The sequence below is a fragment of the Neopelma chrysocephalum genome, unplaced genomic scaffold (genome assembly GCF_003984885.1).
Source record: "Neopelma chrysocephalum unplaced genomic scaffold, ASM398488v2 Primary Assembly neopelma1_71, whole genome shotgun sequence".
NCBI classification, from domain to species: Eukaryota; Metazoa; Chordata; class Aves; order Passeriformes; family Pipridae; genus Neopelma; species Neopelma chrysocephalum.
The window spans coordinates 15,254,633-15,280,678 of NW_020897731.1; the positions used below are offsets into that span (position 1 = coordinate 15,254,633).

Consider the following 26,046-nt stretch of genomic DNA (forward strand, 5'->3'; position numbering starts at 1 on the left):
CAACCTTCCTTTTTTAAGAAGGGCTTACCTCCAGTGAGGATCTGAGCAAGGTTCATGTGCACAAAAATGTGGGACCCCACATCATCCCAAGTTGTAACTAACTCTGAGAAAAAAAGTAGTGGAGTGGAAAAATCATGCCATCTCAAGTAATAAGGGTAGAATTAAAGACAGAGCACACTGAAGGGAAGGGATCCAATTCCCACGAGATATTTCGCATCAGCAAGCTTGCAAAGCTTACAGGGAATGATCTATTGCTTAGAAATGCCTTCGTGAATAGAACTGGAATAAACACAGGCTTTCTAAGCCAGGTTTTAACTAAACAAGCATATGGTTAGCTAATGCACATAACTAGAGATTTAATTTCTTTCTCATGTTGAGATGAAACTTAGAATCATAGAATCATAGAATAGGTAGGGTTGGAAGAGACCTCCAAGATCATCAAGTCCAACCCCTGATCCAACTCCAATTACTATATCATGGCACTAAGGGCCACGTCCAATCTCTTTTTAAAAACCTCCAGGGATGGTGAATCCACCACCTCTCTGGGTAGGCCGTTCCAATGCCTGATGCAACTTGTATCCACTGTCCCTTGTAACAATCTCCATGTGGCTCCTTGTGAAGTAAAATAATTCACTGCAGCAACCTCTCCAGGGATACAGTAGAGCTCCCACCACAGGATGTTTTCAAGATGTCACTGGACAGGGTGCTAGACTATCTCATCTAGGCTCCCTTTCCCATGAAAGGTTGGATCAGATGGCCTTTTGATATTTATTCCAACCTGGGCTGTTCTATGAAAGCAGTCAAGCTGGAAAGATGATCCATAATTATAAATATAATGGACATTCCCAGAAATTTTACAATGGAAGTGTGAGACAGCCTCATCGCAAAGAAGAAACACAGGGTGCTCTGCTCTACTTCTTCCATGCAGTGAACTGGGAGTTTCCCCTCTTCAATATCCAGTGGTGACCTGTGTGGATCTCCCCAACCAAAACCCCACTCATTCCTTCACTTCAGCTACATGGGCTTTCCACTGGGATTTGCAGAGTCAGCAAGGACTTCAACTACTGCTAATATTTTATAAAGTAAGGGGTTAAAATTGGATCTCAGCACTGCAAATATTATAGGTCTTTCAAGCCTAAATGCCCTTGATGCTACATTTCAGTGCCAATCAGAACTGAAAAAGTAGTATCACTCCACTTTCTGAGAAAATACAGTCAATGTTTCTAAGTAGTATGAGAAGCAAAATATATACAACTTTCTCTGTCCATTAATCACTGGCTTTATAAGAAGTGGACAAATGGAGATTTCTATCTCTCAGAAAAACCATTATATTGGAAAAAACGTCCTGTAATTTAGACACAATATACTGGGGGGAGGAGAGGAAAAGAAATGTCCTGGAGACACAAAACATGACCTGCTGGATCAAACTCTGAAAGTGAGATCTGTTACTTCCTCAATCATTATGCAAGACACAACTGTACAGAACAATAACCTCTGCAGAAGAAGAAAAGACCACTGGAGGGAATTCAGGAAGGTGACTAAAAACACAAGCAGTTGGGCTGCTGAACTTCCTCAGGCAGTGAGGAATGAGTGGGGCTCTGTCTGAAGGACTCTCGCACTGTAGGATGCGTGCGAATCAAGGGAGGCTGCATCCCGCTTCTAACCAGTTAATTACAGCTTTCCAGTCAACTCAACATCTCCTCATAGAATGTCTTGCAATTTATTAATCATTTTCATAGAGAAGACTATTTGCCTGTATTCTCTTTACATTCTGGTAGCTCAAACATGGTTGAATGATTCACCTTTAAACATAAATAAATAGATTAAAAAAATTGCCCCAAGGCTAAAAAGCAGATATGGAAAGTTTCAGTTCAAGTGGCAGATTTTGCTGGTGGCTCTAAGCGCCAGAAATGCTGCAAGAGCAGCTGTGCATGTGCTTCGCTGTGGTGCCCTACATATCCCTTTCCAAGCTGACTGAGTTAAAAGGGGTCAACCCAGAGCCTGACAATCCCCAGAAAATTGTATCATGGCTGCTACACTGAATTTGAGATTCATTTCTGAGGGGAAAAGGCCAAGACCTCTGAGGAAAACAGCTCATGACCTTCCAGCCTGCAGAGGTGTGAGAAAGGAGTACCCCTCCTAGAGAGAGCCCCAAGAGGACACTGCCTCCCAGGGAAGGCAGTAAGTTTCCTCCTCCCCATCACTTCTGCCAGGCACATTTATTCCAGGCTGTTTCCCAATTAGCACTTTTAGAGTTGGACAGAGGGAAGCTGGGAGGGGTGAAATAACATGCCCAAGAGTCCCAGCAGCTCAGGTGCCCCTCATACCTATCCATCCCTGTGACTGGGACAGCTGGAGTTATTCTGAACTCCAAATACTCCACAGTTGCTACTGTTGTGTCTTCTAATTCAACAAGAGCCAACGTATGATTACAATGTGATGCAGAGCAAATCACACCAAGAAACCCAACAGGTTTTGTTCTTGTTGGCATCTCCAACAAGGTATTTAAGTGTCAAGCTCCCATGCTCAGCTAATGTTGTAGCGAGGCACTGCACAGAACATGAGCCTGGGAGAGTGCTAAGAGTTTACTCCCCCGTACCTGTCAAGTCTACAGCCCACCATTTTGGTGACTGACACATTCAGATAACTGTGTGAAGACACTATTAACACTTCACACCTCTTCATTCCTGTAGCTTCCCCTGGAGTTTGGCTGACTGCAACTTCCCCAGTTGTCTTTTTTGAGTAGATCAGAAAAAATAAGGCTGCCACGTGATAACTACACTATAAGCAGGTACAGAGATCTTCTTTCCAACTTTCGTGGTCCTTCAACATTTTCACATGGGACTACACCCACCAGCAGTGGCCCTGACCATCTCTCTTCTTAAGGGATAACAAACAGCTGAAATGTCTTTGCTTTCAATTACTGTAGGGTTCCAGTGGAGTAAAACACATTTTTCTTCATTAAAAATAACAATGCATGGCACGAGCCTTTCATCTTTGTTTACCGTTATAAGTATTTGCCCAAGCACATCCTCTGAGGCACAGAAGAGGCCCTACGCTGGTTCTCTAATTTGTCATTACAAAGTCTAGTAGCACCTAATGCAGCTAAATGTTTATGTAAAATGTAGTTACACTTCAACAACCTAACATGAACAAATAAAGGAAACAGCCTTCATTTCTGTGCATTTGGAAGTCTCCCTGCTGCTTAAAGAATGATTATGTCCTTCACTTTTGTATGCCATTAGAGAAGTACAGTTTCTTTCAATGAAACTAAAATAGCTGGGGGTTATAATTTTTCTAAGGGTTTGGTAGCTTTTTAACCTTTTTTTTATTATTTTTTTTTAAATAGTCCTTAAGCCTTTTGTCTCCTAACAAGTATTCAAGTAGCAGACTATTCCAGCAAACTGGCCTTGTGTTTCTGGGTCCCTGCCACCACCAGGATGGCGACTGAGTAGAAGTACAAATAACACTTTCTGCAGGATCCCCACTTCTCAGTGGGCCAGCTTGTGCCATCAATTTTTAAGCAATTCTCCACTGGTAGGAAAGATTTCTGCTTAAAAATTGATGGCTTGATCTGGCCTTCTGTTGCTAATCATATATTATGAAGACTACCATAACCTAGTCAGATTCTATTTTTAAAATAAAAAGAAAATATGAGGCAGCCTGACGTGCTATACAAATCCACATTTTGTAAAGACTAAATTGTACTCATAAAACAGCAGGCCACCTTTTCCCCAAATCACTAGACCACCATTTTACAAGGATCAGTTGGATAGAAGAATTTCTGGTTTAAGCTATTAAAAAATTATTAAATTCAGCCATAAACATATTTTCAATTTGGAAAATTATTAAAACATATAGAAAATGTTTTACTGTCACACCAACATCAAAATAGTACCCAAAAAAAAATGGTTATGTTGTTTTCTTTGGCAGATACCAGACCAAATTCAGGGACATGCCAGTTATTTTCTAATAAGAAGAAATGAAAACAAACACTTCTTATTCCATGATTTAGAACTTTAAAATTTCAGGTTTTAACCTGTATTAACTTTACACAGAGAATAAGGTTATCTCAGCCTATCTTAAACTACACTGAAGAAAACTGCACTCTAACACAAATTAAAGCTTTACAGTGCAGTAGAATCAATGGTAGCAGTCTAATAGCAATTAGATCAGAACTTTGTCCATAGTAACAGTTTTACTTCATGTCACGAAACACAGGAAACTCCAAATGATGAACCATAAAGCCTTGCTGAAGAGGATACCCAACAGACTGTAACAATACAAGAAATACCACAGACCTTCAATACACACCATAATTATCCGTAATAGTAATTCAGATGGTTTGTTCTCCATATGTATTGCAACTGGTCAATGTTTAAAATGTCTTTATAGATAGGGTTTATAACACGTATACTTGTTGTAAAAGGAAAAATTAACCTGTACTTAAAAAAAAAAAAATCTAACTGGTATTATATAAGAAAACTGCACTAATCTTCCCCTTTTTCTCTTTTAACTTCTTATGAAAATAAATAGGCCACTTTTTACTGAGAAATGCTTCAGGGCTAAATAATATTCTTTTCCTCGCTCACAAGTTGTTATAATTACATTAACCACAACGCAACAGCTACAAGAACATAATTAAAGCCATAGTTTTAAGAGGTGAACAGTTCACGTACTCCCCTCATAGACTCAGCAATGTATGCTGTCCTTTAAGAAAGCAAAAATTACTGCACAAGAACAGGTAGAGTAATGAGGTTCCATAACATGCAAGAAACCTGATGGAAAAGTGAAGCTGCTGAGTTTAAAAAAAAGATAAATGTGCTTGTCTCTCTCCCCCTCTGCATCCAGTTTAATAAGGACTCAAAGCTATATATCAATTAACAAATCAATGAAATTTCTCCTGCTGCAAATTCTTTATAAATTTAGATAGGATTAAGCAAGTACAGAGACCTCAAGGCAATATATTACATTTAAATCATGAAGTTTCCTCTTCTGTCAGAAGAGCTGTTAACCATTTTACTTCAACTAAATATACTGTTACATGCAGGTATGTCCACATACAGTGCAATACTTCTGTCATGAAACATGTTCACTTCTTCTGGAGATCTACACAGATCACTCAACCTCCACTGTCAGTTATGGGCTGAAAGAAGAAAGCCCAGACTGGCTAACCAGAAGTTAGCTGGGAATTACACATAAATAATTATACAGGCACTGTATGCTGGGAGGAAAACACAGGGAGTTTTCTTCTCTTGAGCAAATGAGGTTTCTTCTGTTCTTAACTACAGCATCTTTTCATCCACGGCATTACCAGTCAAAACAAATTATGATCATGCTCTACAGAATCAGGCTGGTCAATACGCAGTCAGTAACTGCAGCCAGTTTAGGAACATGTAATTCTGAGCAGAACACAGCCCCCCAGACCTATTAATCATCAGGATCCATTAGGTAGTTTACTGCTCAAATGAGCAGCATCTGAAGGGATAAAGGAGAGGGAGAACAGCATCAAATACTTACCGCTCAGCACACGGTCCCTCTGTTACAGCATTTCTGCTACAGTGCTCTCCTGAAGGTTGTTAAGTGTCAGCTCTTGGAGAAAAGAAATCTGACTTGCCTTTGTCACACTAGGAGCTGTAATTTGCCTTGCAGGCATCCACACAGGAGCTTTTGACTAATAGACCATAGCTTTGAAAATACAGCTCCAGACAAAGGCTACTCCTAATGTGAGACTGCTGTCTGGGGGATGGAGAGTGGGGAGGGAGGGCTGAGGTTTTTTTCCCGTCACTTTTTAAGTTTCTTACCTTTTTGTTGCAGCAAACAGGAATTAAATGCCAAGCACGTCATACACAAACACCCAACTCAACGCTCTGACTGGTCCCCGTCTCTGTTAGCGTGTATCTAGGCATCAGATGATGCAAAGTGCACTTGATGCAGCCGTGTACTTGTACTTCAACAACGGGGGCTGAATACCCCCGAGAACAGCAGCTCATTCATTTTGCATCGAGTTGAAACACATCATGTCAGCTCCCACTCTCCTCACGGACTGTGCATGCTTGTGTTTGCCGGCTCAGCTGTGAGTGAGTGGGTGCTTCTCCCTGGAAGGCACCGCTCCTCTGTCAGCCGTGTGTCGTTTCCTCCCTTCCCAACCCTTTTACATTCCCGCGCTCTCCACACTCTGACCCGCAGAAGAGGTGCCTCTCCTCCCCCTTTAACAAACCTTCACTGCTACTCATTGTGTTTCTAGCCTGTAAACTTCCAAGACTAATCTTTTGTGACAGAAGCAATTTTTTGCACAAAGTTGAAGTGCACAGGGAGTCTTCTACTCCCAATTTTCCAAAAACTCTGCAAGGCGTTCACAATGTGGTTCTATACTGAATGCAACAGAGAAAGTATCTTTAAAAAAAAGGCAACAAAGATTTAGAGCTAAACCCAAAAATTCAGACAAAAGTACAACTGCATTTACATCAATGAAATTACATCTGTTTATGCTAGAAGTGAGATTTATCCTTGAGCTGTAAAAACAAACACATTGAATAATTTGATTTTACAGAACTAGCACATGCAGTAACAGTAAATCCAATTTAGGGGTGTTGCTTGCACTAAAGGTGACAGTAAACACAATGGTCCTGGAGCTCCAGTTTTTATCCAGCAAAACTCCCCATCAAATGTGTTCAACCAGCAACAAAGAGCAGCTTCTGCAGGGACTGCACTTAAAATGTGGGGGGGCTTAAACCCCATCCGGGGCATTCAGCTTTCACAGCTACTTTTGGGATTGCACATCACTCCTCCTGGATGCAAGGAACACTGGGAAAAGGTAAACTGTGACCAAGGAACAACTGCAGTGTCACGAGGACATGGGTCACTCTTCTCCATGCAAGAGACTTGCTCCTTCAAATGTGCCAGCAGAGCTGTCTGTGGGATCACACCTGTCCTCAAGGAAAACAAGCCAACATGGCAAATGCCCACCAACCAGTCTCTTTAAATTGTCTGAGCTCAACATGAGTGAAAGTAGAGCAGGGAATGTGACCACGGATATTTCCACCAGCAGAGCTGAGAAGGTGAAAAGCAGTTAAAGACAATTTTCCAGCAGTCACTTCTTTAAGCCACACAGATGCATGAGAAGCAAGATGTTTTTCCACCACCTAAATATACCCTCAGAGTCTAGTGAGATTCCTTCCTTCCTGTGTATCATCAACAAGGTTTGGCAGGACCAGTTAAGCTCAAGCAACAACCTGTGCCACCCCAAAAGCTTTCTGCTGATTTCCAGGGAGTAACAGGCAGGAATTTAATAAACAAATCTGTTAATGCTGCCTAAGATAAAACAGTTCTGACTCTTCCTTGGATGTGCTGAATGCCCAGTGCTAGAGAGTTCAAGCCCATGTAATAATTTTTGCACTGTACAAATAACTTCTCAAAAGTCTTGAAATAAATCTGGAATTCACTTGTGGGGAGAAAAAGGGCCATTTTTATGGACAAAGTGGCACCTGAAACTGGTTAATGCAGTAAAATACACATTCATTACATTTTTAATCCAGATTCCAATATGCATTCAATGTAACTTGTTTAAATTTGAAAATGGGGACAGAATTAATCTGATAACTATTACAACAACCATTGCTGTTCTCCTCTTCTACTCTTGGCAAGTAGCATACAACAGGATATGGTAGCCTTCCAGCTGGCCAAACATCAGCATTTGTGAGAACAAAGTCAGACTCCTACTTAAAAGGCTTCTAAGGAGAGAACCCAGACTTTGCCATTTTAATATGCTGGAAAAGGTTGTGGGAGAGAACTGCTCTTCCCTGATCCTCTCTTCAGTACAAAGAGAGGAAAAGAGATTCAGCAGAACCTTGGAAACCTGTAAAAAAAGAAAAATTAAAACTACATCCCAGTCTTCAAGTTTTTAGCTGGCTATCAAGTAAGTAAACTGGGACTAAATTCTAATCTTGTGTTGGTTTTAATGTTTTGTTATGTGTTAGATGCCATACTTACTGCCTGCGCGCCTTTCAATAATGATATGACTGAATACAAACATGCTGGCTCCGTAGTTTCGAGAAATAACTTGCCCTGGTTTCAGCATTTCAGCTTCCCTTGCCCCTCACCCTCTGTTCCTCCAAGTTTGTTGCTTCTAATTGCTAAGTATGACAAGGGCAACAGATTTACCTCTGCCATCAGAAATAGAAAAATCTCCCAGGGCTTGGCCAGCAGGCAGTTTCTGAAAATGAAAACAATCTGGGCCAAATGTCTTCCCATTCGTGCATACACAATTTGCTTAGTAACTACAATTGCGCCTCATGTTTGTTTTTCTGGCAAAATTTAGCTTTACCAATCCTCAGTCACACCCAAAAATGTGAATTCAAACATGAATTTAAATTTTAAGGTATAAGATTTGTGGGGGTGGGGGTGCCTGATTTCTGATTTCTTCCGTTTTACTTGGCCAAATATCTGTATTCTGAAAATGAAACTCACACAGGAATCTTCTTTCACGAACTGTGTTGTAAAGAATAATCATCAGTAAGCTTTGAGACCAGCCATGGAAGTCGCAGCACTCAGCATTGGCTGCCAAGCTTGGCTGACAGGCTCTCCCCAGCAACAACTGCTACCAGAAACACCGTGAAAAAAATTTCCAGCACAAACACCACACCAAGTCCCATTTCCCACTGCCAGCCAATGCTGTGAACTTGCAGCCAAATCCCTACACAGGAAGGATCTTAGTACTGCAATTTACCTACAGGCTGCAAAAGAAATAAGCTTGCAGCAAGCAGTGGGTCAAATTTACACTGACAAAAACATCAGGAGCAGCCAGCCTTGGCAAGGTGAAAACTGCCCAGGAGAGCTCTCAGCTCATGAAGACCTGACAAATTCAATTTCTGCACTGCCAAAAGTGCCAAATCAAGGCAGCAGGGGTGTTTTGGGACATGCCTAGTGTATAAATACCACCTGTGTTGCTCCAGACCCTCCCAGCTATCACGTGCTGCCCTCTCATGGGTCCATAGCTGGGTTCTATGTTCCCAAGCTGCTGTGTTCCTCACTGGGGATGATGTTCAGCCAAGCTCATAATGAGGGAATCAGTATTTAACACTGTAAAGAATCCAGGCAGATCTCCACGCACTCAGCAGCAATGATGTGCCCAATTCTCTGGTTAAACTGCCAGTGAACAGCAGGGCATCCGAGTAAATAAAATTAGCTTATACTCTAGACACAGGGGTGGGATTGTGTTCTCCCCAAACCGAACAGTTATTCCTATTGCATGGCCAGAAGTCTTTTTCCTCAGAGTGAAATATCAAGCCTGGGTAATACCAGGAGAGCTGTGGCTGGGCTGAAGAAATAAAAACACTATCAGTGTCTGAGATCTCCATACTCACCCTGAGCATGTGCAAGGTCTGGATCCAAGGATTTCACATATGCATAATTTTGAGGAAAAAAGAAAATGAGTTTGTGGGTACAGAACTTGGATTCAGACTGAGTTTGCTTCAGTTTGAACAAAAGGAAAATGATATAGCAACACATTCACGTTGAGAGGCCAAGAGTGTACTTTTGCATGTGCAGAGGGTAGTCAGTCCTAGCTGCTGCACTCACACTGCTGGCTCACAACTACAGACTTGAAGTGCTAACTTGAGGTAAAAGCAGAAGCAGGTTTGCATCCCAGCCCATACATCTGCAGCACTCAAAGCTCCACATCTGCCCTACAGGAAGAGAAACAAATGTTTCTCAAGCTAGCCCTGCCTTCCATTATTCTGAGGCACCCATCCTATCCCTGAAGCAAAACTTTTTGACATTTCCAGGAAACAAAAAACTAGTCCTTCTAGCAAACCTCAGCACAAAAATTTTGTTTAGTCTTTAACGACCTAGAAGCTTAAAATCCCCCACAATCTACTTTCATCATAAATTAACAAGCAGTACCAGCAGTGCCAATCTACTAATTTACCTGAAATTTCCTATTATTTCCAAAAAGAGAGGAGAAAAGGTGAGAAGCAAGCGAGGTAACATTTAATAAAGCTTAAATCCTGGATTTAGACAGGTATATGAGCATCTCCATACACATCACAAAACAAGTTTCTAACATACATTGATGGATGAAGAAAATTTGAAATACTACCTTGAATCCTAAAGGCTCCAAAGTGACAAAATGAATATGTCATTTATGAATGCCTGGATTGCCAATATTCCAGAAGAGCTTTGTTTGTTTTTTTACATTAAGGCCTTTGAAGCCATGTGTGTACTTCATAAATGGAGGGCAAGAACAATTGCTCAGTTTGCTTTCTCTAATTCATCTCATTATGTTCCTGATGGCAGCTGAGCAAAAGCAGAGATGAAAAGCTATTTTCCTAAATAAATACACATAACTGTCCCCCAAAAAGAAAGAAAGGAGTCTTCCTTAGTGTGTCTATTTTCTTGTGGATGTGGGTATTTTTAATCTTAAATGTGTATCTATGTTGTTGGAGATACACATGCAAAGTGTCTTTAGATTTTTCAGGCACTGCAAAAAGGAACTGGCAGAAAATAAATTTGTTAATGAAGAAAGACTGATGATACACAACTACAAAGCAAAAGCAGTTCAATACACCCTTGGCAAACTGAACTACACCTGTGATCAGCTTGCCAAAAGAATGACCTTAACTGCTCTGTGACTGTCTGCAATTGCAGAGGACAGGCCATAAGGACCTAGGTGCACCCTTCAGTCTGAGCTACTGAAAAATAATCCTGTAAGTAATCTACAATTCCTCTTTCTACATCCTGTTGACAAATACAGCATCATTACAAACATTGCCACATGTCACTAACAGGTACCCCAGAACACAGGCAAGCTCACTTTCACAGGTTCTTGTCTGAAGTGGAAAAACGCACTTCACTCATGTTAAATATAGGATCAGGAGAATACCAGGACAAATACTGAAGCCAGCCACCTTGCAGACCTCTCTTTCATGCTCCTCTAAGAGTCACAGTAGGCTCCTTACTTTTCCACGTCCTATTTTGTTCTTGTACAAGAACCACCCTAGCCCTGCTAAAGAAATAACATTTATACCATCCTGACATTCCCAGAGGTACCACACCGATTTTGTTGAGCAGTATTCAGGTTTTCCAGGTTCATCTCTATAAGTTATGGACTAACGCAACTCATGCTGAATCCAATAAAAAACTTCCTATCAATTACAAGGGGAATTTGGTCCAACTCGGGGCACAAGCATACATCAGCCAACTTTGAAATTAATCAAGGTGGGGAGAGGGGAACTTCAGGCAGTAAAATATTGAAATTATAGAGATAATTAAGTTCTATGTTTAATGCATCATTCAAATTATAAATTCAAATTATCTTTATGGCATTAAGATGAATAGTATTTGTGTGAAGATGACCATCACAAAAAAAGATGTAATGCACACAGACTTTTCAATGTCATTAAGCACAAATTTCTTAAAAAAAAATACAGATGTTAATGTAAGTTTCTAAATACAGAAACAAGTCAGTCAGCAACTAAACCCCTAAATGTTTAAGACACTTGAATTAACTGTTGAAAAAAATCTTTTAGTTTGCTCAAATTAGTGTTTAAGTTTTTGCTAATCAATCTGCACATATCGAAGAGACTTCAGTAGGCAATCTACCTCCATTGCCAGAGGCCAAATTGTTCTGAATACCACTGACAAACAAAGGCCCTTTTCCCTGGCGGAGCCACTGTTAGGAAAGAAGCCAACATACCATTCTCCAAATTAAAAGCCTGAAGTGAAAATGCTTTCTAAATACATGGAATGAATAAGACAGTATATGCTATGATTTACATAAAAATGCACTGCATATAAATATTTGAATTGCAATGAGCTAATAGCAAGCATAGAAAAGCATCCACAGGCAGATATGACATTTAAATAATTGAAGTGGTAAATTGATAGCAAGAGCATCCTCATATATTTAGAGGTACATCCCAAATTATTATACAAGTGCAGTTAGTCAAATTTGTGACTGTGCTTAGAGAGCGACACAGGACAAAATTTGTACCTTGTTTCACTACTGCATATACCACATGCCAGAAGGCATCCAGTGGTCTACGAATACGTAGGCATGTCACAAGTTCTCTTGATATCAGGAATAAAACACTCATGCAAACATGAAAAGTGAGTTTATGTAGGTGGATAGAAATATTTACACAGTGAAGGCATATACAGAAGCATCCTACCTCTCACTCTAACCCATCAGTACAACACTAGCATAAACTGTCTGGACAGGAAGAAGAGCTAGACAGCTCACTTTCTGACTGCACTTTTGCTTTTTAATTTGCTACATTAGAAAGCTGTGAATGTCCCATATTTCATTAAGTAGCATAAAACACAGAGATAATAGAATTAAGTACTTTCTATTGCACAGAACATTTTTCTCCTCTGAATTGTTTTCTCAGAAATTATTTGCCCAGTATAGTAACAATTTTCAGGAAGTCAAATTTTTGCCTACAATAGAAAATAAGCATAGTAAATACATGTCTTACAAAGAGTTGACCTTTTCAAGTAAGCCACCACATCACAGAAAAGTCTTTTACCGCTCAAACATACTATAGTCAAGAGAGCTGTATCAAACTTTTAGCCAGCATGGTGTTTTTAAGTATTCTTAGCACAATTTTTCTTAAAATATTGCTCTTTTCTTCAGTGGTCTATGCTCTTTATGGCTTTTCTCCTCAGAAGGTTTTTTTATATGTCCACCTTAGTAGTAACTGAACAGCTTCAATGTACATTGGACTAACAAAGTGACTTGTGGACTAATTTGGTTTTCTCTCATCTGCTGGAGAGACCTTAGACTACATGAGGTCTTGAGTTGAGAACAAAACAATACAGTAAATTTTTTTCAGGGTTTTTCTTTTTGAAGAAAGGCGTTATTTAATTATTTGACAGTCTAATTCTCTTGTGAGAATTTATTTAATAGGTGGCTCTCTCTATACACAGTCCCTACATTGACACAGCATTTGACAGATATGTAACTAAGAGCCTAACTTCAGCGGGGCTGAAGATGAAGGGGGTGAAACAAAGGCAGGCACCTTCAATTGACTCCAACTGGTTTGGGAAGGAAGATGCTATTTTTTGTTGCATAGCCTCCATGGAGAGCAAGCAAGAGATGGTGTATGCACCCAGATGCATGACCACACAAAGTAAATAAGGTAAGTTTAAACCATCTTTGATCATGAACTAAGAAAAAAGCTTCTAACTGGGTGTCGAAAACAAGGAGGCTTGTGGAGAGTCTGGGAGTGAGATGGATGATTTTTGTTTGCAGCTACAGAGCTGGAGAGCAGCTGCTTTTTGTATCACTTCCATCACTGTTTTGCCATGGAGTTAAAGCAGCAGTTACATATAGGAATCCAGTCTGGACACAGCATCTGATTAACATACATTGAAAAGAATAATAGAAGAAATCATCAGATTTCCACCCCAAACTGGCAGTCAGTAGCTCTCCTGAGCAGGCAGCTCAGGCTATTTTCAAGGGACCTCTGCAACAGCCACTTAAGTTCACTGATTACCCTAGTTATATCCCAAAGTGTTTAATAGCTGGAATCATAGGGAATGTGTGGAGATTTTCTAGCACAAATTTGTACAAAGACCTTAAGTCAGAGACTCAGTCAATATGCCATCTTATTAGCTGAGAGAATCTGACTACATCACAGTGGTTATTTGTAGTACAAGTTTAGACATAACATTTATCTTAACTGAAAGCTTTACAGTTTAATATTTCTAAGTGCTATTTAAAAAGCTTGCCTCCCAAAAGAAATACCAGATACAATTCCCAAATTATATGCCATATTTTCCATTATTTCTTCAAAACAAATAAAGAATAGTAAAGACATTCTACAGTAAAATACTAAACAGGGTTCTGTTTAGGGTGACTATGCATTCATTCCCATGCTCAAGCCCCTAGCAGAGAAAGTGACATATTTTCAATGATTGTCTGGTTGTTTTTTCCTAATAAGAACGGAAGCCTCCTGCCATTTTCCCCACTTCTTTAAAAGCAAATGCCTCAGCACTACCCTGAGCCCTCCTTCATAGGCTTCCCTGTTCCTGTCCCACTCTCCCAGTGTAATCCTTCTAATTGTCCGATTCTGTGTTTGTCCCAATTCCCTTGCTCCACAAGACTTTTCTGTACTTGTCCCAATCTACTGCTACTATGCTTCTCAACTGCTGTTTCTCCACGTAAGCTTTTCAAAGGTTACCAAATATTTATTGCTCCATGGCCAAAATTCTCCCAAAGCACATCCTTTTTTCTCAGCTGCTAATCAAAGGGTGACTCCATCATTTGTAAGCACCTGAGCTGCTCACAAGCCTCATCTGTAACTCAGATGGTGAAGGGTCTAGAGGGTAAGTCCTATGAGGACCGGTTGAGGGAGCTGGGGGTGTTTAGCCTGGAGAAGAGGAGGCTCAGGGGTGACCTTATCACTCTCTACAATTACCTGAAAGGAGGTTGAAGTCAGGTGGGAGTCGGCCTCTTCTCCCAGACAACCAAGCAACAGGACAAAAGGACATAGTCTCAAGCTATGTCAGGACAGGTTCAGGTTGGACATCAGGAGGAATTTAATCTCAGAAAGGTTTTGTTAAACATTGGAATGGACTGCCCAAGGGGTGGTGGAGTCACCATCCCCGGAGGTGTTCAAGAAAAGACTGGATGTGGCACATGGTCTAGTTGACAAGGTGGTGATTGGTCAAAGGTTAGACTCCATGATCTCAGAGGTCTTTAAGAACCCAACTGATTCTGTGATTCTGTATAATAATTTTTTCATTTCATTAGTGGCATTACACAGAAAGGATAGAGGGAAGCTGCCCCAACACAGTTGAAGTCACCAGCAATAGAAAACTATTCACTGGTGCAAAACTACAGGTGTTTCAAGTTATATAATATTTCAAGTTAATACCTGCCTATTTCAATACATCTTCAGTCTACCGTGTCTTTCATGTTAAATCCAAAAGCTAAAATAAACCAGTCTAATGAATCAAAATATGAATGCACACATGCAGCTTTTTTGCATCCGCTTCACTGTATTTGCTTGAAAATACATTGATTCTGTAAGCTTGATTGGATTTCCCTTTTCACAGCTGGATTGTTTCATCACCCCCTCCTAGAACACACTGCACTTCCTAACAACGATGTCAGGACTTATGGATATAAATGGGAAGTTTTGTATAAACAATCACCTAAGGTATTTCTTAGTGAGAAGGAAAAATGCTTCCAAGACATACAGAAAGGGATATTCAGATGCAATTAGCTTAGGAAAGAGGAGAAAGCAAATGATAATTGTAAAAAAAACCAGCTAAAAATATAGGTCAGGAAAGCCAGTAAAATCCTTTTCCTCCAGAGTAATCCTTCACCTATGCCCCATTTACCTGATTCCTCACAGTATGTTTTGTCCTTATTTCAAGGTTACAAGGACCGAAGGGAATAGGCAATATTGATTAATGGTATTTCAGAGATTGAAGAGTGCAGCTGAAATTACACATTCTTTGAAGGGTGTTATCTTTTCAGAAGAGCAGGTGCAAAACACCATTTCAGTTTTAATTTATTTTATTTTCTGCTTTTCTTGACCATGTCTCTAATGCAGAAGAGAAAGTTTATTATTCATTATCTTGTGCAGTTTGATAAGCTTTTTTCATGGAACTGGAGAAAGACTCAATCTCAGAGCACATGCAATCATCACCTCAAAAGGAGGGCAATCTGGGAAGATCTTAAAACACCTCCCTGAACGATGTAGCTACAAGCCACAATGCATCACTGAGGCCTGTTGTGTTGCTTGTATACAAAATATTTTCTGAAAAGAATGATAAATTACAAACACAAAAGGATATCCCAACCACACTAAACTTGTATTTATTCTCTTTATTTCTCTTAGCTTTTAATTGTCTAACTAAGGCCAGGTATCCCTCCTGAAGTCTCATGTCCACGTGATAAGACAAGCACAGGAGCTCAAGCCAGGTAATATCTGTAAGTACACAGTCTCAGCTGGGAAATACAGGGTGACATGAGATGGGCACTCAACATGTAGCACAGCTTCCACACTCCCCACTCACCCCTGTTCTGTCCTCTACCAAACCAGTTCTCATTCAGACTTGTCCCTACCCCTCTTAGTGTGACACACACTCAAAACTAAAAAGAAAATATTTAACCTGTTGTAGCACTGTTGTTCAAGTGAAAATTTCCATTTCTGGATCTAGAGACAGGTTCCTAAATCTGAATTTAGACATTTGATTTTCAAATACACTGCATATACAGAGATCCTACTTAAATCAGTGGACAGCGCAGGTGTTAAACACCTCTGAAACCTGGGCATTTTTATTAAGCTGTTGAAACAGCAAGAGAGCATTCTATTTTTAATTCTCCATATTCTGAAGAATTTGAGCCATTACTTTATATCATTTATTCCTCATTTTCCACAGATTTGTCCCATTTTCCTCACTTATATCACTCCAATAGTTTTCTCTTGTCCTAACAGCTCCTGAGATAACAGAGTAATTTGTTTTGTTATTAGGACTTTCTTCTCTTCCAGCCTTACAGGATTACATCTATCCGACCTGGGGCATCTATCCATTTATTTGTCTGCTCTCCCTTTTTGAGGCAGCCCAAGCCTCATCTTTGGTTGTCCATTGTTCTACTTTCCTCAATTCAGTTGCCCTCTCTGCCTTTCTCCCCTTTTTGAATCCCAGCTTCATTTTATTCCAGTGCCTAGGCAGCAGAAAAACAATGGCAGTTCAGAGAAGGGCAATGGACGTCCACGCAGATGAAGGGATCCCGACCACCCCCACCTGACAAAATGGGCATTATTAGGGCAGAGGAGGGAGCACAAAACATTCACATTGTCCAGTCAGAGTGCCTGTGGTCAGAAAACCCTAATAGCAGAGAATATGCCTCTTTCAGCACTTAAGAACCAAAAGCAACCAGGCTTCCCTTCTCAGCCTGTCAGGAAAACACACAAACTGCACAGCAGAAACAAATCTGCTCTATGTGGTGACAAAGCTAGTGGATGAATAGACATGTGCTATGTGTTTTGGCTAACATTCAAGGTGGCTGCACCATCCAGTAACTAGTTCCATACTCAGTCCCATCAAAGCTGGTCTCCTGAATCCACCAGCAGCCCTCCTGGCCAGACAACATTTCAGCTGGATATACTGCTGTTGCATGAAGACACCAGGAGAGAAGAAACTGTGATCATTCGGTCAATTATAAAACTTGAGGCAGGCTTTGGATTGGTGGAAGAGCAGTGCAGATATAGGAGGATTCAGGTAAATGTGCTAACAGAAACTCTTTTACCAAATTGATGGGCTATTACCTTTTCTCTCCTCCTTGTTAGTGAGCAGCTCAGAAGGCAAAGGACACGCACCAGCAGTCAAGAAGGAGAGACAAAACCCAACCTGAGGAATGATTTATGTACGGTCCTGCAGCTTGCAAGTGAAAAGAACAGCCCTTTTATAGCTTCAATAGACTGAGGCTACAAACATGCTTTTAACGACGAGGAAAAAACATGGCAGGTGTGGCTTGTTAAGAAGCAAACACAGCACCGACAATTATTCACTGATACACCTGTGACATCTCCATGTGACAATTACCTTATTGACCTTGAAATCAAACCATTTATGCAACTGTAAGAACTTTTCTTATTTACAAACAATACTAACTGAATCATCATGGCTCTGTTTTCAGTATAGCAGCATAGTGGCTTTTACTTTTAAAAATCACAAAATATCACCTAAGAAACTAAGTCTGCCAAAAGGTTGCACATACAGAGTACATTTATTTTCCTTTAATGCCCATATATATGTATCAAACATAGGAGCTCACAGAGTACACATATATACATGCATAACCACTAATTTGTGGGAACCTGCTTTTGTCCCTGATTTTTTGGAGGTGCTTCAGCCTTTCTTAAAATCAAACATTTTACCAACTGATTAATGGAAAACAAGGGATGCTACCTTTCAAAACAAAAAGTCACCACACAACCCAAGTTAACAAAATGATGAAGCCTTTGCTTATCAGAGGATTGTTAAATAAGAAACTCTAGAGATCAGGATGTTAATGTAATGTATGGAGAGAGTGATTACAGTCTCCTGGAAGACGTTTCTGCCTGAGATGAGTTAGAAGACACATCCTCAGATTAAACTTTCATCAGCAGATCTCTGTATTTCATCAATCTTTCATTATGGCATAGCTTAGAAAATCATCTGGTCAGGTGTCATTAGGAAACCTCTTCATCTTCCAAAGCAAAAACTACCCAAATAAATTAATACAAGCAAAAGAGAGTTAAAAGGAGGGCCAGCAGATCATTTAGGGGTTCAATAGATCAAAATATAGGGAAATACACATTTCTACAATATTTTAAAATTGAAACACTACCTTTCACAACAAATCCAATATGTTTTTTATACAGGTTCTTGGACTAGAAGATATAGCTAATTAACAAAAGTCAAGTGCAACAACTTCTGGAAGACCTTCATCCCAGAAACTGGGATGTCACTAACTTTGTGGATGCTTAATCCACCAAAGCAGCAATGTGATCCCCTCACTTTTTTTTTTGATGATGGCAAACTCATAATCAGGGAAAGTTGCTTTTGCAGTCAGTGAATGGCTCTGGTATTTCTCACCTGAGTAGCAACATGTGATTTTACCAGGATAAGCCCAAGGACTGTGTGCTAATATATACATGAAAAGAGATGCAGTGCAATTTCCAGCTCAACAATATGTTTTTCTCAGCTCGTGTTCTCCTGTCACCAAACGCTTTTTTCTTGTGTTAGTGCTTTTTCAGCAAACGCTACATCATTTATGCTACTTTCAAAGCATGTTTCCTAGACTAAACATCTCTATGCCCAAAATACATTGTACATCTGATTATTCAGTCAAAAGTTTGTTCTTTCTGCTTGTCCTTTGGATCTTCTGCTATTTAACATCACCTGCAGTCTACTGCATTACTTACAAATAATGGCTACACTGCTTTTCCTGCAGTCTTATTTTTTAAAATGTGTCAATAAAATACTGAACAAATTACACTTCAAAAAGGGGGGGCTCCAGTCCTGAAAGTCATTCTGGACACAAAATTTCTGTAGAAGCACCTATCAAAGGGCTAAGGATAGGAAAGCTCTGAAATCAATCTTATGAAAAAAAACCAGATTCCAATAAAAGTGGCTAAGAACTTTATTGTGCCAGCAAATGAAATATTAAGGCTAGTTTTGATTGCATGTTTAATACATAAACACAATATATAATAAACTTCAATAAACTATTTCTTGCTGTTACTTACAGCAATCAATCTAGAAAAATCATCTTCTCTTGAAACAAGAAATGTTCCCTTTGAACACAGAAAGGCCCACTCCCATTACTGACAGTAGACCCATGAAAAAAGGTTAGTTTATTTGTTCTTCCAGGTTCTCTGTGTTGTCAGTGCCACAAAAAGAACATCTTTTCAGGAAAACAATTGAGAAAGCTTCTACTTTTTATGACCAAAAGGTAGAACTAGGTTTGTTTGAGGGGTTCTTGTTCCTTGTGTTTTTTAAATTGGATCTGTACTTCTCCCACATATGCCATAACTGAGTATTTTTTTTTTCTTAATAGAGATGTGAGTTTCTGCAGAAGTCTCAGAAGAACTGGAATTCATCTTTGGCCACCAGATATGGCATGTAAATGGGCAGAGGTGGGATCAGAGATGCTATTTCCTGTGCCCAGTACATAGTTTTTGGTAAATGCTGTGGGATACCATGGCAGATCTGTAGGTCAGAGCAGACAGAATGAGCTCCACACACGATCTTTCCCAACAACTCCTGCCCTACTGATAGGGCTTATATTCATCTAGAAGAGTCTGTTATTGCCTCCCACCCCCAGATATATTTCACCAAAAGCTAACAACATTATTGGTGTCACTTGGTAGCAAAAGGCATATTTCTCTTAAATGTTCCCTTAAAACATTTATGATTCTATGACCAGTTCTGTCTTTAGGAGAGGTAGGTACCCAGCCTGAGGAAATATGACCCATTATCTTATTTTATAAACAACATAATGGAATTATTTTATTTTTCAAAAAAATGTAAGTATTTGGAAAAAGAACTGTAAATGCTTCAAAAAAAAATGAATGAAAATTAAAGCTGGCTTCCTTTAGTCTGTAAAGCTGCATCACATTTAGGTGCCCCTTAAGATGCTCTATTTATTTTTTGACCGAACTAACAAGCCACTACAAAATCTGACTTGAAGGGAAACGTGCAATGCGACCATTTTCTAATGCAAACAAAGCACTCTAATGGTTTATTCATAAGAAGTTAAAACCTTTTTACTTAGCAGTATTTCAAACTGGATTTTCCCCTTTTAGATCTCTCAAAAATCTGGATCAATTAAAAACCAGTTAACCTGCCCCCTCCAACCATCAGTCATTTATAAAAATAAAAAATTAGATGGAATTGGGTCACCCTTCCTTTTGGAAATTTAGCCATTGATAATCAGAAACTTTGAGGAGGATTATAGAAGTTTCAGAAAATCTTTTACTGGGAAAGATTTTTGAGGTTTGAAATGACATTTCCCATCGGAATTCAGAGACAAACCGCCCCCCCACTACTGCAAATATCTTGATAATCACAGAATCATAAAATGGCCTCTGGGTTTGAAGGGACCTCAAAGATCACCATGTTCTAACCTCCCCTGCCTTGGACAGGGTTACCTTCAACTAGATCAGGTTGCTCAGAGCTCCATCCAACCTGGCCTTAAACACTTCCTGGGATGGGGCATCCATAACTTCTCTGGGCAACCTGTTCCAGTGCCTCACTACCCTCACAGTAAAGAATTTCTTCCTAAGATCTGATCTAAACCTACTCTCCTTCAGTTTGACACCATTCTCCCATGTCCTGTCACTACGTACTCTTGTAAATAATCTTGCCCCATCTTTCCTCTAAGCTCTCTTCAGGTACTGGAAGGCCACAATTAGGTCACCCCTAAGCCTTCTCTTCTCCAGGCTGAACAATCCCAATTATCTCAGCCTTTCCTCATAGGAGAGGTGCTCCATCCCTCTAATCAACTTGAACTCACTCCAACAGGCTGATGTTCCTCCTGTGCTGGAGACCCAGAGCTGGATGCAGCACTGCAGGTGGGGTCTCAGCAGAGCAGAGTAGAGGGGCAGAATCACCTCCCTCGCCCTGCTGGCCATGCTGCTTTTGATGCAGCCCAGGATACAACTGGCTTTCAGGGCTGCAAGTGCACGTTGCCAGGTCATGTCCAGCCTCTCATCCACCAGCACTCCCAAGTCCTTCTTGGCAGGTCTGATCTTGATCTGTTCATTCCCCAACCTGTATATACCGGGGGTTGCCCTGACCCAGGTGCAGCACCTTGCACTTGGTCTTGTTAAAACTCATGAGATTCCCATGGGCCCATTTCTCGAGCTTGTCCAGGTCTCTCTGGATGGCATCCTGTCCTTTAGGTGTGTCAACAGCACCACTCAGCTTGGGGTCATCTGCAAATTTGCTGAAGATGCACTCAATCACTTCATCTATGTCGTTAATGAAGACATTAAATAATACTGGTCCCAACAGGGACCTCTGAGGGACACCACTTGTCACTGATGTCCATCAGGACTCTGAGCTGTTGACCACTATCCTCTGGATGTGAGTGTCCAGCCAATTTGTTATCCATCTAACAGTCCGCTCATCAAATCCATCTCTCTGCAATTTAGAGGGAAGGATGTTGTGGGGGACCATGTCAAAGGCTTTACAGAATTCCAGATAAATGACACCTGTAACACTTCCTTAGTCCACTGATACAGTCACTCCATCATAGAAGACCACTAGGCCCTAATCAAACATGGACATAAACAGCAGCAGCTTGTTAAGTGTTACTCAATCCCTACTACCCATGTGTCAGGATGGGTAGTGTCCTAAGATCCTGGACTTACTCCATGTGAATGGCAATGTTTTTGCTAGGTCAAAATTCCAAGTGGGACAGGGAGACAGCTCACTGTCCTGCTCCAAGTCAGTCACTTTCACAACCCTGTTCCCACAGCAATGTTACCTGACAAAGAAGGATGTTACCAAAAGAACACCAGTCAGGAAGAAACCTAAGGAAAGACTGCCTCCAGGGCAGGAAGGCCTTTAGCATATACTCCTGGTTGTTCCCTACAGAAAGGAAGAACATGAGTTCCCAGGCAAGCCACATTTCATGGACAAATCTTAGTTTTCTGCAACACTCCTGGGAATTTTCTTCCATCAAGAGTTAGAAGTAATTGTAATGGCTTAAAACCATTATTTTTTCCTCAATCCAATTTTTTTCTCCATCAAATCAAATATCTCAAGAAAGTGGCAACACATGCATACAATCAGAGCATAGGTGGCACATTTAATTTGGACAAGCAGGAAGAAATGCTTTCACATAGCCAGGAGAAACATACTATAGGACATATTTGAAAACACGGTTTTATACTAAAAAGTATTACATGTATCTGAAACAAAACGATGTTGTGTATGCAGTTTTATGCACCTGGCTGAATTAATCTGAAAGGTTTGTTCAATATGGGTTTAGCAAAGCAGCATATAAGTGATACACTATGAAAAGCAGAGTTTAAAAAGTAACACCAGCAGGAAAATAAGAATTTACCCACCTTCCGATAGCCCCGGGACACACTTATATGTACTCTGTATCAGCAGACCAAAATAGCACCAAGTCAAGAGGGATAAGGAGAGCGAAGACTTACCGACCATTGTCACGGCCCACGCCCCAGACTCTGATGCTCACAATGGGCTGTGAGTGCAGAACTGTGCGGTCCATGGGATCAATGAGGTTCAGCATGTCATTTTCCAGTATAAGGTACATGTCTTTGCCCTGCAACTCCAGACAAAGTACAGTTACACAGTACATCCCCCTCTCAAACCGACTGGGCTCAAGGTGCTTTGCCTGTGCTGTTCAGACTTGCTTCCTCTTAGTTTACTCAAAGTTTTGGTTTGTTCCAAGGGCAATTGAAAACTAGTTCATATATTTCCAGTGTGAAAAAGATGTAAGATACTTTCTTTCTACTACATGTTTAAACAATGCCAATCACAAAAAGCTTTGCTGTATTTTAAATGCAACTCATTCAAGCCCAAGGTACTGAGTTCTTCAACAAATTCTATGTTTATCTTTTCTTCAGTAAATTCTTCCAAATACATGAGAGGTCACAGTCTGTCTCAACAGCAAAAGCTTATATCAAAACCCGTACCCATGAGGCAGAGTTCCTTCTTTCAAAGTGTTTTGTTTCCATAAACTTTACCAATGGATTATGGGAAGAGACAGCAATTTGTATGTGTCAAGGGATTTACAAAATACTCTTTGAAGAATGATTAAGGAGGAAAACCTAGCATTAAGACCAGAATGTGAATTCTGCTAGTGACTGCAGAATCCTGGAGCCAGGATTTCTCCCTAACTCTTTTGGCATGTAAGAACAAGGATAATGCTCTTTCCCCTTACAGAAAACAAATGTAGAGACAATTTTCCTTTTGATGCTAATTTACAAATGCTAATCTTCCCCCTATTGCTAACATTTGCAATAAGTCTGCTGCCTCTCCTATCACATGTAACACCTCTCTTCTTGGAGGCCATACACATACTCTGCAGACCATGAGATCCCACAGAAGTGATCTCGGACCTACTGCTGGGAGTTAAGACAAGCTCTTGCCAATCAGAAGAAGAAGGTGGAAACTATGAGCTAAACACAGAGTAATTTGTTTCCTCTCTATTGTGCCAGAATCTATAAATGAACAGAAAGAATGGAAAGGATCTGACTTTCTACTGACAAATGTTTCAAACCCAACCTTTTCCTTCACCTCAGTGACACAGAAACCCTCTTCCCGCTTGGTCACAATGTCTCAAGTCTCAATGATGTCTAATTTTGTGCCTGGCTAAGAAATAAATTCATATCACTCTGGGAGGGCCTTCTGCCACAGTTTGTAGGCTAGGCAGCACGGGGCAGGCACTGCCCACCTCCTTCCCAACCCCACATCTCCAAACAGTGAATCAAAGGGGAGCTGTGACACAGAGCTGGCAGTGCAAGTGCCAAGAGGGACATGGGAGAGGTAGGGGACACCTGGTATATGTGATGCCAACACAAGAATATTTTGCCTGATGGGAAAAAGTACAGCTGTGGCAGAGATGCAAGGCTGTATATATAGGCTGCTCCTAGAGAAGCAGAAACAGATGTAGCTGTGATAATCATGCAAAAAAATGGGGCAAACCAGCAGCATCGAGCTGCTAGTGGCATACAGAAAAAGAAACATGAGAAATAAAACACAAAAGCCAGGATGACACCAGACAGACCAGGATGATGAAAGAAACCAAAGAGAAAACAGTCATCACAAAGAGAAAGTGGGAGAAATTTGCTTGGAGGTCAGAATCAGTACATAAATTGTGTGAAGAATGCTGCTAAGTGTCACAAAGATTGCTTTTTGGATCCATTTTCTACTTAAATATTTGTTCCAAAAGGAAATTATTACAAGAATGTAAAATATGTTCATCATGCAAAATATACTGGGATTAGAGTAATGATACTGAATCCAAATTAGATGGAAAAAAATTGGTGAATGGGCAGATAAGCAACATAAGTCACAGGAAATTATCCTTGTAATGCTCAAGGGACAGCTTGTCCACAATCAGAAACAATATATTTTGCTAATTTTTGTAGCCTTATTATACAAAAGCTATTTTAGAGATGAAAACACTGCATAAGGCAAAAAGACATTATTTAGACAGACTGGGAGCTGGAGCATAGGCTTTAATGTCTCAGACTGCTGAAGAGCTGCTGAGATCTCATGGTTTGAGATGAGGAAAGGGAAGAGCCATGCAGAGAAATTAAATAGAGGAAAGAGAGGCTCAATGCCAGCACAGGAAGTGTTACAGGCTGAGGTATATAGGTCAATGGCAAGAACGTATCTTTTTCATGTAAGTGATATTGTAACATACAGAAATATAATGCATGGCAGAAGAGCAACACAAATAGACCAGTAGTGTTTTTCTTTTTAGATTTTACAGAACAGTAGAAGTTTAAAAGTTATAGGGAATTTCTTTTGGAGCAAAGGGCATGAAATCCCACGTTAAAGCCAGTAACAAAGCTTCTGCAGGGTCAGCATTTTAACCAGGGTATGGGAGTTTTTGTGTTTTGTTTTGTGGTTTTTTTAAATCATGAAAACTTGGTGATGGTCGTAGCCCCAATTTCACTTTCATTATATTCTAGCTAAAGTAAATCTTTAGGCAATCTTAAAACCCCTATCTGCAGTCATCAGTTCTAGTCTCATAATAGATTTCTGCAATAATTGCTCCATCTGATGGAGCTGTCAGTGACACAGCACTATTTTTTCAGATTCCTCTCTAAAACACACCTCTTCCAATCACTCTTGAACCCTTACATTGCAAGCAGAAAAATGTGGTTGGTTGTAATGAATTCTTTTAAAATCAAGAAGACAATTCAGGAGCCACCTATTAAAGCACATTGTCTCTATTGTTTTGTCAGGCTGATTTTTTTTTTTTAAACGAATAGCAGTCTTAATTGAAATATCCATTCAAGAGGACCAAAACTTTTCACCAATGTGGCTTAAAAACCCGCAAGGGTTTCCAACAAAGAACAATGGAATAGACAGAGAGAAATATGGAAAAATGTGAACATTAACTCTTAAAACAAAGCACATGCAATCAAAGTAAACAATATATTTCAAGTTGATGAGAGTTCTGTCATCTGAAATACGGGTTAGATTACACATGTGTAAAGATACTGGGGTTTTCCCCCTCCTGAGATCAGCAGTAAGTCCAAAGTCCATGACTGACACACCTCTAATTGCCTGTCTAGCTAAATTATCTAAATAAAACCGATTCCAGATGTAAGAAAAAAGGGAAACCTATGTTATTTTGTTCTTTTATATATACAATATATATTTCTTACATAGAAAAATCCTTCTGAAATTACTTGAAATAGATAGAACACTATAAATGAGCTCCTTTAAACATAATTTTAATTTTCAAAGAGGCACTTGCTCTCTGTAGCACCTTGGCACTGCTGTGGTCATAGCCAGGATACTGGACTTGAGCCTTAGACTGCAACAACG

At 40.1% G+C, this 26,046-nt stretch overlaps 1 protein-coding gene across 18 annotated transcripts in view; it reads right to left on the minus strand.

Annotated features, from left to right (window-relative positions):
• APBB2 (amyloid beta precursor protein binding family B member 2) overlaps window positions 1-26,046 on the minus strand; it is a 192,739-nt gene that overhangs the window by 23,463 nt on the left and 143,230 nt on the right. For 14 of the 18 annotated variants that reach the window (XM_027686688.1, XM_027686689.1, XM_027686697.1 and 11 more), the window contains one exon: window positions 22,674-22,801. In XM_027686688.1, the coding sequence (XP_027542489.1) occupies window positions 22,674-22,801 (128 nt within the window). Of the gene's footprint in view, window positions 1-5,520; window positions 5,725-5,804; window positions 6,165-22,673; window positions 22,802-26,046 lie in introns of those variants that run through there. The other 4 variants (XM_027686701.1, XM_027686705.1, XM_027686702.1 and 1 more) reach the window with 2 other exon arrangements.